Source organism: Psittacula echo (genome assembly GCF_963264785.1).
Source record: "Psittacula echo genome assembly, chromosome: 22".
Lineage (NCBI taxonomy): Eukaryota > Metazoa > Chordata > Aves > Psittaciformes > Psittacidae > Psittacula > Psittacula echo.
Genome location: NC_137758.1, coordinates 1,780,154 through 1,795,618, shown reverse-complemented (window position 1 = coordinate 1,795,618; position 15,465 = coordinate 1,780,154). Strand labels below are relative to the sequence as shown.

At 56.9% G+C, this 15,465-nt stretch overlaps 1 protein-coding gene across 1 annotated transcript; it reads left to right on the top strand.

Annotated features, from left to right (window-relative positions):
- Nucleotides 1-168: 168 nt before the first annotated feature.
- Nucleotides 169-13,814, top strand: SLC41A1 (solute carrier family 41 member 1; the record flags this gene model as incomplete). Its single annotated transcript, XM_080633109.1, has 10 exons — nucleotides 169-546; nucleotides 4,900-5,007; nucleotides 8,760-8,831; nucleotides 9,111-9,255; nucleotides 9,350-9,496; nucleotides 10,214-10,361; nucleotides 10,750-10,829; nucleotides 11,535-11,669; nucleotides 12,240-12,388; nucleotides 13,629-13,814. 10 exons carry the CDS (start codon nucleotides 169-171, stop codon nucleotides 13,812-13,814), a joined length of 1,548 nt encoding a protein of 515 aa, XP_080489235.1.
- Between the last annotated feature and the right edge of the window lie 1,651 nt (nucleotides 13,815-15,465).

Genomic DNA, 15,465 nt, shown 5'->3' with positions numbered 1-15,465 from the left:
CTCTGCTGCAGGAGCAGTCTCTGCACTCCAAGGCAGGCAAGCAGGGATAGGGGAGGTTGCCTCTAGATGCCGGGAAGGCCATTTGTGTAAGCTCCTGGCAGAAGATCTCTGGAATAGCTGCTGGCTGTAGGCCCACCAAGCCAAGGGTCAGGATAGCCTCTCTGCAGCATGTCTTCCAAGCCAGAGCAGAAGGAGACCCACCAGGCCAACGGGGCTGTGCTGCCCGTCGTGCCCGTGGGCTGTCTCGCCAGTCCGGAGCGAGGGCAGCTGGTGGAGCCCTCGGATCTCCTGGGACCTGATGGAGCTGGGGTGGAAGTGGTGGTGCTGGAGTCCCGTGCCAATGCGAAAGGGGTGCGGGAAGAAGATGCCCTGCTGGAAAACGGCAGCCAGAGCAATGAAAGTGATGACACCAGCACGGACCGAGGCCCTGAGCCAGCCTCTCCCCTCAAGGAGACCTCCTTTTCCATCGGGCTGCAAGTCCTCTTCCCCTTCCTCCTGGCAGGCTTTGGGACAGTTGCTGCTGGAATGGTGCTGGACATTGTGCAGGTAGGATTGCTCTTTCCCTGGCAGGCACTGGGCTCTGAATCGTGTCTCTGTAGACCATGGCTTAATCCCAAACCAGGAGAGACGGGAATGCCACAGCTAGTTCAGCAGATAGGAGCGGGGAGGGATCAGTTACCTTGGATGCTGGGTGGGTCAGTGGGGACTTTGGTGATGCCTGGGGCAAGGGAAGGAGAGGCTGTGTGGTTTCCACCATATGTGTCTCTGGCAGCACCTCAGCTGCTTCACCCCTCTCCTGTGCTCTGGAGCACGGAGCTGGTTTGATGCCCACAGCAGTGGAGGGTTAGGAGAGGATTTGGATGGAGGAGGCAGCCATTTTGGAGCTGTGGCCAACCAAAGCCCCTCTGCTTGCTGAAGTGGGGTAAAACCTCACTGTGTTGGCAAAGAGACTCGAGCTGTGCTCCTGCAGGGTCGGTCAGGTTTGCGTCACTGCGTGGCCAGGCAGGCGTTTCTCTTGCTTTCTTTTCCCTGATGGCTGTTTCCCTGCATGCCTTTGCTCAGTGGTCATCCTTGCGGCTGCTGTTGATGCAACCTGTGGAGTGACTCAAAACAGGAAAGGCTGGCTGGGCTGAGTGAAGCCAGGAGAGGTTTACCAGAACAATCTGCTGCAAAAGAGCCGCTCCGAGCGTGTTTGCCTTTGCCGGCTGCCCGTAAACTCATCGTGCCTCTGGCAGGGTCCCAGAGCCGGGGATCTGAACCCAACCTAACGCCTGTCCTGGCAAAGGAGCAGCCTTTGTGCTGAGGAGGAGGTGGGCAGGGGTGGGATGTTGCTGGGTTCTCATCATTCCTCTGTCCTACAGCAGCTCAGCACGTGGCTCTGCACCGTGTCCTGCCATCCCCTTACCCTGGCACTAAATGAGGCATTTAAATGCCATAGGGTGGGAAGGGGAAGCGTGTGGTCCCTGCCTGCTTGCCTGGGGAGCTGATTTGGAACTGGCTTCCCGGAGATCCAAAGCCTTGGATGAAAGGAGGGTGCATGTGGAGTGGGTTGCTGGTGCACCGGGGTGGCTGGAGCCCCGTTGTGTTGGATGCAGCTGTGGTTAGTGATGGATAGAGGGCTCCATCCACTCGGGTTCCACTGTTTTGGCTACACAGACTAATCAGGCAGCAGTAATTGGTTCCCCTCTGTGAACACAGCAGCCCCTTTAGCCGTGCTGTCCCACTGGTGTGTCCCTAGGGATTTGCCTCTGCTCCCTTTGGGCCAGGTGACTGCTCCTGTGTGTGCAGTGCAGGACTATTGGCACAGTCCCCCCTCCCAGCAGCGCCCTGCTTGTGCTCCAGCCTTGCCTGCTCCCTGCAGGTGCTTTGCATGGGATGGACTGTTCAGGTGGAGGCTGCTCGTGGTGTCAGCATCCCTCTGGAGCTGCACCTCTTGCACTAAGGCCTCTTGTTCCTTGGCGTTGTGGAGAGGGAAGCAGCCAGAGCTCCAACCTGCAGCATCCCCTCCCCTCGGAGCTGCTGTGAGTCACCACCCCCTTATCAGCTGAGCAAAACCACGCTCCTGACTCCTGGAAACCTAAATGACAGCAGGCAGAGGCATCTGCTACCAGGAAACAGCAGGGTGCAGGTGCAGGGCCTCTGAAAGCAGTGAGATGGAGGCAGCTGAAAGCACCATCTGGGGTTGATGCTGCTTGCAGAGCCTGTAGTGGTGATGGTCACTCTGCTCCCTGTCCCGGAGGGCAGGAGGAGATGCTGGACATGAAGCCCCTCTCCCTGTGGTTCTCTTCCATGTCTTGCCAAAAGCCACCCTGGAGGCTCCCATGTGCTGTTATCTTCCCTCCTCACCTTTCCAAAGAGCTTCTTTCTGTGCTTCTCAGAGGGGCTGAGATGCAGATATCAGAGAGATACAGGGAGGGAGAAGGGGATTTTAACAGCTCAATGTCCTGAACTGAAATCCCTGTTTCCTCTTCTCTTTCCCTGTTTTGTGTTCCCCACGCAGGCTGGCTCTGGTTGTCCCCTTGGAGCCACAGTGTGGGCACACGTCTCTGCAGGAGCTTTGCTCTCTGCAGGGTGCCCTTCAAGCCCTACTGAATGCCTGCAGACCCTTGTTGTGTAACATGGTAGATTAAGAAAGCTGGCAGGAGCCCATGGGGCCTGCTCTTTGCTGTGAGCGAGCTGCTGATGCCTGCACAAATCTCCTCGTTTTCCTTCGCCAAAGATGGTTTTTATTCCTTTCTCCAGGAACACCCCTGCCTTGCGCAGGGAGTTCCAACAGCACCAGCTTCCAGCACAGCCTCCTTTAAAGGGTCATTTACAGCCAGCCTCTGGGCTGACCAAGGCTGATGGTCCTTTCCTAGTGATGCTGGTGACCCCCAGCTCGTCCTGCTGGGAAGTGGGAGCGTGTTGCTTCCTCCTTGATTTCCAGATACTGCAAAGGGAAGCTGTGGCGAAGGGTTCCTGGATGCAAGAGCAGCCAAAGAACCAGAATGCCTGCAAACAGGCTGAGGAGAGCCCAGCTCGCCCGCCTGGATGTGAGCTGAAAGGAAGCACAGCCTGGAGTGCTGCTGTGTTGAAGTGTTCCAGGCGGATTCTCCCTCCTGCCTCTCTCAGTGAGCACTGAACTCTGATGTCCCCTGCTTGGGGACTCAATGGAGGGGCCTCCAGAGCTCAGGGGTTGGATCCAGGACCCATCTTGGTTTCCTGATATGCCCATCACAGCATAGCAGAGAGGAGACCGCGTACATCCTCAGGAGCCGTGTCCTCGAGCACAGAGAGGGTTGTGGCTGTGCCTGAAGGGGCTTGGAGCACCCTGCTCTACTGGAAGGTGTCCCTGCCCATGGCAGGGGATTGGGACTGATGAGCTTTAAGGTCCCTTCAGCCCAAACCAGGCTGGGGCTCTGCGACACATCTGAGCAGCTTCCACCCTTGCCTTGGGGGCTGGCCATGGTCAGCTTGTCTTACCAAGCTGTCAGAGGCGTGAAGGAGATTTACAATGACTGAAACCCAGTTTTTCCCGTGGAGAAGTGGTCCCAGTTCATCCCCATGAAGCATTTACCTATCTCCTGTGATCACAGTTCGCTCCCAAATGGCTTTTGGGGCGAGTGCAGCTTGGCTGTGGCGTTGCACAGGACCTGGCAGGAATTGGTTGGCCGGGTGGGTGAAGGCAAGAGGCACAGAGGCTGGAAAACCAAACACAGATAAGGCCAGCCCTTCCCCGCAGGAGTGACTTGTGTGTGCTGGAAGGTGTTGGCCAATAGAGTTCCTGGTCCCGAAGGGAATACGTGTCCTGTTGGCTCAGTGTCCTGGTGCGTGGCACTGCCAAGGAGGGAGATGGAGCCCTGCACCGGGACCAGGAGGCTGTGACCATGCTCTGTGCTGCTGGGAGCACCATTCCTGCTGTGCTCAGTGTCCTTCCGGCAGCGTGGCACCCAGGCAATGTGGGAAGCAGGAGTTATTTTGGACGTGGGGCCTTCTTGCAAAGCCTTCCTGCCCACAGCGAATGGGGCAGGGAGGTTTGTGCGGCTGGGGGGGGGTTAAATGCAGTGGTGTGGGTTTGGAGTGGGTTTGTGTTCTCCTGGGAGGCTGCTCACCCTGTAATTACCCTTCCCTCTTTCCTAACTACCCACGGCTGCCTCTCCTGCCTCGTGCCCAAGGGAGCTGGCTTGGCTGCAGAGCCAGAGGGGTCAGCGGATACCTGGTGTAGGGTGAGGTGTGCTGCCCGTGGCAGGGGGCTGGCACCGCATGATCCTAAGGTCCTTTCCAACCCAAATGATCCTATGAGTAATGTAGGTGCAGGTGGGGGAGGCTGAGCAGAGGCCATAGTGGGGTTCTGGGAGCTGGCGGGATCGGGAGCAGAGGTAATTGCTCCAAAGGGTATTTGTAGGGAATGGCTCCTAGCAGAGGCTGAACAAGCTTCAGCACTCGCTTCTGCCACCGACTGCAAGTATTGGGCCAAATCTCTTCATCCTTCCCTGTTTTGGCTTCAGTTTGTGTCACGTTTTGCAGTGATTCATCTCGGGGGGTTTGAACTGGAAGTTGAAGGCTGAGCCCCCGAGATCCTGGTTTTGGGCTCAGGAACGTGTGGTCACTGCTGCACAAACACAGGAAACCACTGCAGAACCCAGACTGGGGCAGAGGAGGGACCGGGTTGTGTGCTCAGGGCCGCGCACGGGCTCTGGGTCAGTGACACACGGTCCAAAGCAAAGGATTCCAACAGCCGGGAATCCTGCCCCGTTCCTGGCAGTGTTCAAGGCCAGGTTGGACACAGGGGCTTGGAGCAAGCTGCTCCAGTGGAAGGGGTCCCTGCCCGTGGCAGGGGTTGGAGCTGGAGGAGCTTTGAGGTCCCTTCCACCCAGAGCAGGCTGGGGTTATTTACTGGCCTTTGTTTCACTCTTGCAGCACTGGGATGTCTTCAAATACGTGACTGAGGTCTTTATCTTAGTACCTGCATTGCTGGGCCTGAAGGGGAACCTGGAGATGACGCTGGCATCTCGCCTGTCCACAGCTGTGAGTATCCAGGGCAGGAGGGAGCGGGATACCCGCTTGGGAAGGGCTGGGAATGGCGCTGCGTTGTGGTGGCTGGGCAGACGCATCTCCGTCAGTGACCGCGGTTTCACACGCAGGGAAGGTGCCTTCATTCCACTGGCCTGATCCGATTTGAAGGTTTAATAGTCCTTAAGCTTTGCTGGCAGTTCCCTTCCCTGTCCTGGCTGCTCGTGGGCCTGGAAGCACAGTGTGTGAGCTGCCTTTGGCAGATAGAACTGTTCCAGGCTGGCTTGGATCCAGTTTTCCTCAGGAGGAAGCTGAGGGCAGGGATGTCATCAGAGCAGGCTGCGGGCAGGCAGGTTCAGGAGGGCTGAGAGGCAGCAGAGGGTTGAACAGCCAAGGCTGAAGCAGCAGGGAGCTTGCAGTGAGAGCGAGCAGGGGGACCGGCAGCCTCTTGAAGTTGATGGAGAGGCATGGCTGGGCATTGCTCTTGCTAGAACCCAGTCTGATTCCAGGGAAACAGTGAGCTCCCTGTGAGAGAAGGGGCAGGCGCTGTTACTCCTCAGCGTACGGGGTTAGTCCAGCTGAAGATGAATTGCTTTGTGTTTAAATGCCTCTGTAACACAGCAGCCTGTCTGTGGAGCTGAGCTGAGCCCGCCATCCTCTCCTCTCAGGGACAATAGCACTCCTTCCTTCTGCAAACCGTCTCCTGCTGGAGCATGACAGCAAGTGACTGCCCGATGTCTCCGTGTTTCCCGTGATGGGAGCACGCGTAGCTTTGAGCCTGACATCTGCAAGGTGCTGGCTGCCTGCTGCCAAGCTCTGCCTCTCTGCTGTGGATTGCCCTTGCAGCAAGCACCCTGGTGCAAAGGAGCTGATGTGCCTTGGCCTGAGAGCACTACCTAGGAAGTGGACTGAGGTGTGGGGATGGAGACCTGTCTGCCTGTGTGGCTTAGCTTAGCTTAGGTTAGCTCCCTGCCTCAGCATTCCCCTTACCAGCTGCTGCAGGAGAAAGCACTGGAGAGTGTTGTCGAAGGTCTCTGTATCTGCTATCCTGGGTCCTCTCTTGTTCTTTCATCTTGAGCAATGGGGAGATCCCAGCTGTGACTCTGCTCCTCAGGAGTTTCTTGTTGGCCTCTTCTTGAGATGCATTCCTTGATGGCAGCAGAGCCAGCATTTTGAGCTGCTCAGCCCGGCTCTGACACTGGTCTGTGTATACCCTATGGGATGCTGCTCTTCTCCACTGAACCAGTGGCACATGAGCATCGTATTCTGTAGAGTCTGAGGCTGTCCCTGCAGCCCTGGGGAGCAGGGATGCAAACAGCATTTCCCTTGGCTTGCCCTTGCTGCCCAGTGAGGGGACCAGCTCCTTGATTCAGCCTCATTCTGTGCAGGAGCAGGGTACTGGGGATGCCTGTGCCAGCATCACAGGCAGGAGCTGGGCCATGGCTGCATCCCCTTGGTGCTGGTCTCCTCTCCCCAGGTACTGCTGGGCAGGACAGAGCTGCTGGGAGGCTTCGTGCTGCCCCAGCCCCGCTGTGCTCCGGTGCCAGGGCTTGCAGGGACAGAGCCTGAGCTTTGTCCTGGGAAACAAACCCCTTTGTTTGATTCCCTCTCTGTTGTTCAGGGCCCTGCTGTCCCAGACACAGGCTGCTCTCCCTCATGGCCAGCTCGCCCTTGCTGAGCTGCGGGGGTGCTTGGCTCTCCTGGGATGAAGGCCTTGCTCCATCCTCTTCCCTATGGGGCTGGCAAGGAGCAGGATTGGCAGGGAACTGAGACTGGACAGAAAGTCCCAGGGATGTGAAACTTCCTGCTCTGGTGGCTGCAGCAGGGTCACGAGGCAGCTGGCACAGAGAGCACCCATCCGGCTGCGCTGGGTGGCTGCTGCCTCCTCCTGCCCCTGGGCTGATGGCTCAGGGGTGGCCTTAGCCCCATGGGCCGGTACCCAGGCTGTGTCCTCTGCTTTGCTCTGCCTCTACACACATCCCTTCCCTTGTGATCTACCTCTTACATCAATGCATGGGGGTTTGGGGTGATGAGAGCTCCCCACGACCCAGCTTCAGTGCATGCTTGAGCCCAGAACCCCTCCGTGTGCTGGGTGCACCCCCAGAGCCTGAGCAGCAGCTCAGGGAGGGGATCCTGCCCCTCTGCTGCGCTCTGTGGCTGCCCCATCCCTGGCAGTGTTCAAGGCCAGGTTGGACACAGGGGCTTGGAGCAAGCTGCTCCAGTGGAAGGGGTCCCTGCCCGTGGCAGCGGCTGGAGCTGGATGGGCTGTAAGGTCCCTTCAGCCCACACCAGGCTGGGGTTCTATGGTGGGATAGCACAATCTCTTGGGCTTTCCTGTTTTTCCTTTGCCCTGTTCTTCCCTCAGCATGGGGAACCCTCCTGGGGCTTCACAGTGTGAGCCTCGTGCTCCTGCCGCAGGGAAGCAGCCCCAGGTGCTCTCTCAGCCTGTGGCTTTCTCATTAGTGCTGCATTAAGGTACCTCAGAAATTCCTTCACAATTAAGGATCAAAACTCTCCCATTAGTTAAAGGATTACGGTCCTGTTGCCAGGGACTGCAGCTGGGGTATGTTAATCCCAACCTAATTGCCATGGGGCTGGAATTTTAAGGTCAGGCTTCACATGGAGCTCAAATTCCTGTGCTGGATGTGCTCAGGGCTACTTCAGTGAATATTTTGTTGGCTTTCCCCCAATCCCTTTCTCCTTCGCACTAAACTGAGCAGGATAATTCCCTACAGAGATGGGCACATCCCGGTGCTGGTTGAGAAGAGCTGGCCCCTCTCAAGAGCATGCAGTGAGGAGAGCAGGAAGACGAGGTGTTCACAACCGAGCCTCTCGCTTGTTTCCTCGTCATGTTCAGCTTCCAATAATCCACAATTAGATGTAAGCTTCTCCATTCTTCCCACCATAAAGACCTAGAAGGCGCTGGGGAAGAACAGAACCCTTGTGCTCTGCCATAACCAGCAGCGTGCATCACCCACCAGGGAGTCAAAGCAACTCGTGGCTGCTCCGAGCCTCTCCTGTGGCTGCAGCGGTGCCAGGTGCCCCGTGTGCCACGGCTGCTTCCCGCTCCTCTGCAGTCTCCACGTGGCATTGGCCTTGTTTACCCAGCCTTTAACTGCAACGGAGCCGTTGTGCCAGCTCCCTCTGCCCATGTGCTGCTGCTCTGGCCTGGAGCCGTGCGCGGGGTCCCTGCACCCCTCTTTCCCTCCTGGCTGAGTGACCCCAGGGGCAGCGTGACCCAGCTGGGCCCAGGCCAGGCTTGGCTTGATCACCAGTGGAGTGAATGCAGTGAGTAAATAAGCAGCAGTGCGTGACTGTGCCCGGGGACAAAGTGGAGCTTGTTGCTTTTGCAAGGTTGTTCATCAGACGTTCTATTGAGGTCGATTCCCCTTCAAAACCCCTTCTGTAGTGGCTCTGGCTCCACTCCTGGGGAGTGTCAGCCCCTTCCTGCAGCTGGGAAGAAGATGCTGATGCTGAAACTGGAACCAGGTTTGATGTCTGATGAGACCACAGTAACCTGGAAGAGGCACTGTCCTTACCCAGGATGTGCAGCCCGAGTGACGTTCACAGGCTGGGCTGTTAGTGCAGGACACACACACAGACACAGCCTATACCCAGTGAACGGCTCTCCCCTGAGAGCTGAGGATGCGAGGTCCTTGTTCTTTGCTGTCCCTGGCACAAGCTTGCATAGCTGGAAGGCAGGAATCTGCCCGGTCACAAGTGCTAAATGCTGTCAGTCTTTACTGATGATTGATGTCCTCTCGCAGGCTAATATTGGCCAAATGGATACACCCAAAGAGCTCTGGAAGATGATAACAGGGAACATGGCTCTGATACAGGTAAGAAAAAGGAGAACAAAGTGGAAATACGGGCAGCTGGTGCAAGCCCAGTTTCAAAGCCTGGGATTTGCTATTGGCTGTCACTATTGCACCACTGATGGGGAGGGAAATGGCACCTTTTTGTCCCACAGCCACCTACCAGGACAGTTTGCCCTGTAGGTTAGGCTAGGTTAGATCCCTGCTAATCCACATGAAACAGTGCCCTGGGTGCTGTTTCCCTCAGCCCAGCACCATTCTGCTCTCCAGTCCCCTCAGTAAGTGCCTGGGTTTCATTTGCAGGTTCAGGCCACCGTGGTTGGCTTCCTGGCCTCCATCGCAGCCGTGGTGTTCGGATGGATCCCAGATGGGCACTTCAGCATTGACCATGCTGTCCTGCTGTGTGCCAGCAGCGTGGCTACTGCCTTCATTGCTTCCCTTGTTCTGGGTGAGAGACAGACCTTGCACCCCCCACACCCCTCTTCCTGAAATGCTGGGTTCCCCTTGGCCTCATCCCGTTCTCTCCCTCTTTTTGGTTGCAGGAATGATTATGATTGGAGTCATCATCGGATCCAGGAAGATGGGGATCAATCCTGATAACGTCGCCACACCAATTGCTGCCAGCCTGGGGGATCTCATCACCCTGGCTCTGCTTTCAGGGATCAGCTGGGGCTTGTACAAGGAGCTGGGTGAGGAGCAAGAGGAGGCCTTTGTCTCTCCATGGTGCTTCCATTCCCTTCTGCATCTCCCTCTCTTTTCACCCTTTTCCTTTATCCTTTCTGTTCTCGGGGGGTCTGGAAGCTACCTCAGTCAGTGAGACCCAGTCAGGGCTGATAAGGGGAGGAAAGAGCCCTTCTTACGGCCTTTTAGCCGCAGGCAGTCCTGGCAGTGCTCTGCATGCTTCCTTCTCACCAGGTGAAGTGGTAAGGGAGAGGTTGTCCCCTTCCAAGTGCCAGGGGCTTCACTGTGGCTAAAGCAAGGGGGAAGGCAGCTTTGGATCCTGTCCTCTGTACTGTGAGCGCCAGCTGGGGCTCCTCAGTGCTGAGCTGCAGCTGTGGGCTCCAGACTTCCTCCTCCCTCCCCTCCACCTTCCTTCCCTGGCACTGGCCAAGGGATGTGACTCAGCCAGGTTCAGCCAGAGGTGAAGCAGCCCTGGGAGGTCTTGCCCAGGAGTGGGAATGAGCGGTTGAAATGGAGGAGATCTCACTTGGAGCTGCTGCTAAAGCCCCTGGGGAGCACCAGGAGAAGGAAATGCCACGTGCTGCAGAGCTGAGGTCCGGTTTGCCGGCCTTTACTGGAGTCCCTGACTGGCAGCAGGGTGTAGGCAGGTTTGGGGAGCTCAGCGCCCCACCTCGCCGCAGCAGGATGTGCCCTTGATGTGTTGCCTCTGTTTGTTTCCCCCTCAGAGAGCAAAGCCTACGTGAATCCTTTGGTATGCGCCTTCTTCATAGCCCTGCTGCCCATCTGGATCATCATCGCCAAGAAGAACGCAGCCACCCGGGAGGTGCTGTACTCTGGCTGGGAGCCTGTCATCATTGCCATGGCTATCAGCAGGTAGGGATTCCTGGGAATCCAGGGCCTTAGCAGTGTCCCGGCTGCTGCACATGGCATGGCCAGGGAGTAAGCACGGATCCTGTTTAGCACAAGAGCTCCCTCTGCCCTCCGATGGGCAGGATTGCTTTTGATTATTGCACTGCAGTGAGCTGCACATCGGGGGATTTAGTCTTGGATGGGGTTTGGCAGCAGTGAGAGAAGATCCTGCTCAGACTGGCTTCTCTTACCAAATACTGGCACTTCCACTCATGTGCAACAGCCACCACCGCAGGTGCATGTTAATGGGTGTCTGTCTCACCCCTGGGTGCCCACGCTGAACCCCCTGTGCCTTGTGTGGGTGATTCCCACTGAGCTTTCAGCACTGAGCTCTTCATCCTTCCCTCTGCAGCGTTGGGGGTTTAATTCTGGACAGAACAGTCTCGGATCCGAACTTTGCTGGCATGGCTGTCTTCACTCCCGTCATCAACGGTGAGCTCTTCCCACTCTGGCTCTGCAGTGCTTGGAAACCACTGGAATCCTCCCGTGTTCCTGCCTTCAGACACACTCAGGACACTGCAGCAGCCCGGCTGCCCCTGCTGCCAGCCCTTCCCTTGGGAGGCTGCGGCTGCGAGGCATTTCCCAGGGGTCCAACACAAACTCCTCATTCCCTGGTCCCCCCTGGCTGCTGGAAGACCCCCATCCCCCAGGGTTGTGCCTTGTGGCACCTGGTGACACAAAGATTTGTATTTGCTACTCAGAGCCGGGAAATCCAATTGCGTTTGACCTCCCTGCTGCATAAAGAACCAGGAAAACTCCTTTATTCCATTACCTATTGCAAGAAATGGGGTTAATTCTGAGCCAGTGCCTCTTGGGGTAGTGGCTTCCGCAGCTTCCTACAAAGAATAGTAACTTTAAAATTCCCGTGTCTGTTTGGGTGCCTGAGCCATCATTTTGCTTCACCTCCTTTCTTGCAATGAAAGCTGCGGTGCTAGAACTGCATCTGTGTTACGAAGGGGCCTAAGGGGCAGCTGTGGAACAGGGTCCTTTGTGCCAGCTCTTCACATCCTGCGGAAGAGGAATTCAGGTCAAAACCAGACTGGGTCGCGTGCTTCCAGCACCTGGCAGTTCCAGGCTGCTCACAACGGCTCCTGGCCGTGGCTGGGACATCTGCTGACTGCTCTCTCCTCTCTGCAGGTGTGGGTGGCAACCTGGTGGCAGTGCAGGCGAGCCGCATCTCCACGTACCTGCACATGAGTGGGATGCCTGGAGAGAGCCCGGACACAGCCCCCCGAAGGTGCCCCAGCCCCTGCACCACATTCTTCAGCTCAGGTACCTGGAATGGCTTCGCTTCTGGCTGAGCTTCGTGCGGCTGCTGGAGCAGTGCCGTGGGCAGTGGCGGCTGGAGCCTGCTCAGAGGCAGTCCTCAGCTCAGGGCTGGTCGGACCTCAGCAAAGCTTCTGTGCGAGAGGACGGGGCTGTGCTGGGTGTCCCCTGCCCTGCCGGCCACAGCCCTGCGAGTCCTCCGCCCTCTAAATCCTCTCCAGATGGGTCCAGGATGCTGAAACCTGCCCTGAGGCTGCTGGGCTGTGGAGCTGCAGCGCCAGGAAGCTTCTCGCTGACAAAGGCTCTGAGCAGCTCTGATTTGAGGCACAGCCCAGCCCCACGTTCCAGCACAGGGGCAGCCAAGTCCTGGCAGCTCTGCCTGAGCGCTGCTGAGGTGTCACCACTCAGGGCCCTGCCTTCGGCCACAATCTGCAGGGCAGGGCTGAGGGTCCAGTGTGCAGGTCCCTGCTTTGGATTTGGCCGTAGCTGCGCTGCCTTGGCCCCCGGAGCCCAGGGAGGCCGCAGAGTTGTGCTCAAGCCTGCCTTAAGCCTCAACTCATCTTTGTTCCCTTGCAGATGTGAATTCTCGCTCTGCTCGTGTGCTCTTCCTCCTGGTGGTGCCTGGACACTTGGTTTTCCTTTACACCATCAGCTCCATGCAAGGAGGACACACGACGCTCACCCTCATCTTCATTGTCTTCTACATGACAGCAGCACTTCTCCAGGTAAGCTGGAATAAGGGGACACTGCCGTGTCCTTCAGTGGTAGCTGCACTCTTGAAGGCACAGCCACAAACCCTGTCCCCAGGTAAGTGATCCATGGGCTAGGGAGAGCTGTGCCAAGTAGGTTCTATTTGCCAAATAAGCTGGTATCAAACTGAATAAATCCTGCTTTGTTGATACCTGTGCACACAATTCTTCCTTCCTGTCATTCTTGGCAAGTTTGGAATCTCTCTTTTGTCTCCTTTAAGCCCTTCTGCTAGCACAAGTGTTTAACACACAAGAGGTGATCTATCCTCTATGGTGCTTTAGCAGGTTTAAACCTGCTGGTGAGGAAATGAGGCTGTGGAAGGAGCAGGGACCCCTGTGCCTTGTGTGGCTTATCCAGCCCCATCGGCAGGGCAGGAATCCAGCAGCCTCCTGCAGGAGCCTGTTTGCCTGTGCTGGAGGGCAGGAAGGGTGCCCTGGTTGGGGCCTCTCCTACAGCCAGCTCCACTCATGGGAGCTGTGCCTGGTCCCAGTGTCCCCTCACAACAGCCCAGCGTGAGGAGGTGACTCAGAGCATCCATCAGGGGCAGAGCTAAGACTTGAGAGGATCCACTCCGGGTTTCTTGTCTTTAGATACCAGTACAGCCTCATGGCACTGATGGGGAGGAGCATCCCTCCCGGGTGGTTCCTGCTGCTGGGAAGTTGCTCTTTTATTTCTGGATTAAATATTTCCTGTGCTTCTGAGTGCCCTCTTTGCCCAAATCTCTTTAAGCTTGTTCTGGTTAGAGCTGAAAACAGAGAGGCAAAACTTAGACTTTCTCGTGTTTGAGTTCTGGTGTTCTCCCTTTTAAGCTTAAATTTGATGGTGGTGGGAAGCTAAAGAGGGATAGGGCAGAGGCTGGGAAGGAGCAGCTCTGCCCTGGAGCCAGGCTGAGAGAGCTGGGCTGGGTCAGCCTGGAGAAGAGAAGGCTCCTGAAGGGGAGACCTGAGAGCAGCTCCAGTGCCTAAAGGGGCTGCAGGGAACCTGGAGAGGGGCTTTGGACAAGGGCCTGTAGGGACAGGCCAAGGGGAATGGCTTTAACCTGCCAGAGGGGAGACTGAGATGAGCTCTTAGGCAGGACCCAGCAAGGTGGTTCTGAGCTCCCACCAGCTCTGATCCCTCGGGATGAGGTTGTGTCTCTGAGCTGCCCCCATGAATCCCGGGGTTGCAGCGGTCTGGATTTGTGGCTGATGTGGCTCTTTTCTTCCTGCCCCCCAGGTTCTTATTCTCCTCTACATTGCTGACTGGATGGTGCACTGGATGTGGGGCAGGGACCTCGATCCTGACAACTTCTCCATCCCATACTTGACCGCGCTGGGGGACCTCATTGGAACAGGGCTCCTTGCTCTCAGCTTTCACATCCTCTGGCTCATTGGTGACCGGGACTCTGATGTGGGAGACTGATTCCCCCTTCTCCCAGCTCTCCTCCTCCTCTCCTCTGTTGTTGTCATTCTTTTTCCTTCCCCCTTGCTCTTTGCTTCCTCCCCCCAGCCCTCGTCTCTCTCGAGACTTCCTCTTTGATACTGGATTCTCATTATTTTCAATGGGAATTTTATGTGGTTTCTATTTCAAGCCGAGTTTGTACAGAAAATAAACCTAGTTTTAGGAAGGCCGAAACCCCCAAGCGTACCGAGACAATCACCAAGTGCAATTTCATCTTAGTTATGTCTGAACCAAGGCTACAGTCAGGCTCCTGGTCAGTTGGGCCACGCAGGGAGCCCCCCCCGCCCCTGGAGGTGAAAAGCTGCTGCTTTCGCTCCATAAGCATGTCAAATAGTGGAGGGAAGGGATTGGTTTTACTCCACAGGCACCTCCTAGCACAGTGCAAGCTCATGGCTGAGGGTGCTGGGCATCTCCTGTTGCCCTCCTCTCTGCTGCCAGCTGCAGGCAGACCCTCACTGGGAGCTGACTCCAGCCCCTGCCACACTTGGTCTGCAGAGGCCGAGCTCTCCCCATCCATCCTTGTCCCCTCTGCCTGCCAGCGCTCTGCTGGAGCACTTGTGGATCCTGTGTCCCAGCTTCCCTTCGTGCTCCCATGGGCACAGCGCTGTTCATGGCAGCTGCGCTCCGCAGTTGACTTTCCCGGAGGGGTGGATGGAAAACTAGATCCTATTCTGCAGGTTAAGACTTTCTTGCGGTTGCTGAATGCTGCTGGGAAGAAGCCACCCAACGCCTCCCCTGCAGATCCATGTGAGCAGGTCAGGAGGCACAGCCAGGCTCCCAAAGCCTGGTTCTTAGTGCAGCTCTTTGTGTGGGACTGTCCATGCAGGGTTCCCTGCTCTGTTCCTTTCACCTCTGCTCTTTGTGTTGCTCAGCGATGGCTGAGGCTCTTCTCCTGCTGCTGGTGCGTGTTGGAAGGGCCCTGGTGCAGGAGCAGCCCTGCCCTGTGTGACTGAGGGCTCCGTAAGTGATCTTCATGAACACTCAGTGCTTTGTGGTTTGCCCATTTGGGTATGAATCAACTCAACCTGAGCCCAGGTTCGTGTGAGGGAGGTTTTATCAACTGGAAACTTCACCCATTGCACCAGGTTGAAGTGATGTGCTCAGGCAGGGCTATTAAATAGGCTCCAGGGCATGAGCATCACTTGAATGCCCAGGTGTGTATGTGGGGAAAGCTCCTCACATCTGTTGGGGTGGGCAAAATGCAGGATATCCCATGGGATGATGTTAGTGCTGCACTGCCCGAAGCCTGGGAGCTGCCAGCATCTTCCCAAGTGTGAGGGAATGGCTGCAGCACCTCGCATCCCAGTCCTGGAATGGCAGCCAAGCTCTGGTCATAGGTGGCTGTGCTGCAGCTCTGCTCTGGGCCCGGACACTGCCCATCCTCTTGTGCAGCTCCAGGGTGGAACTTGCAAGCTGTGGATGTGGTCTCTGCTTCCCCTTGCTTGAAGTGTGTTCCTCACAGCAGACCCCATCCGTGCTTGGCCTCATCTCCCCTTAGGTTAACTTCTGTGTCTCTCATGAACCAGTGCTTGTCTTCTCCTGTTGGCTTTGGGTCCCCCCAGCGCTGGGCATCTCTGCTGGGAGAGTGGGGCCATGCGGTGCTGGGAATGCT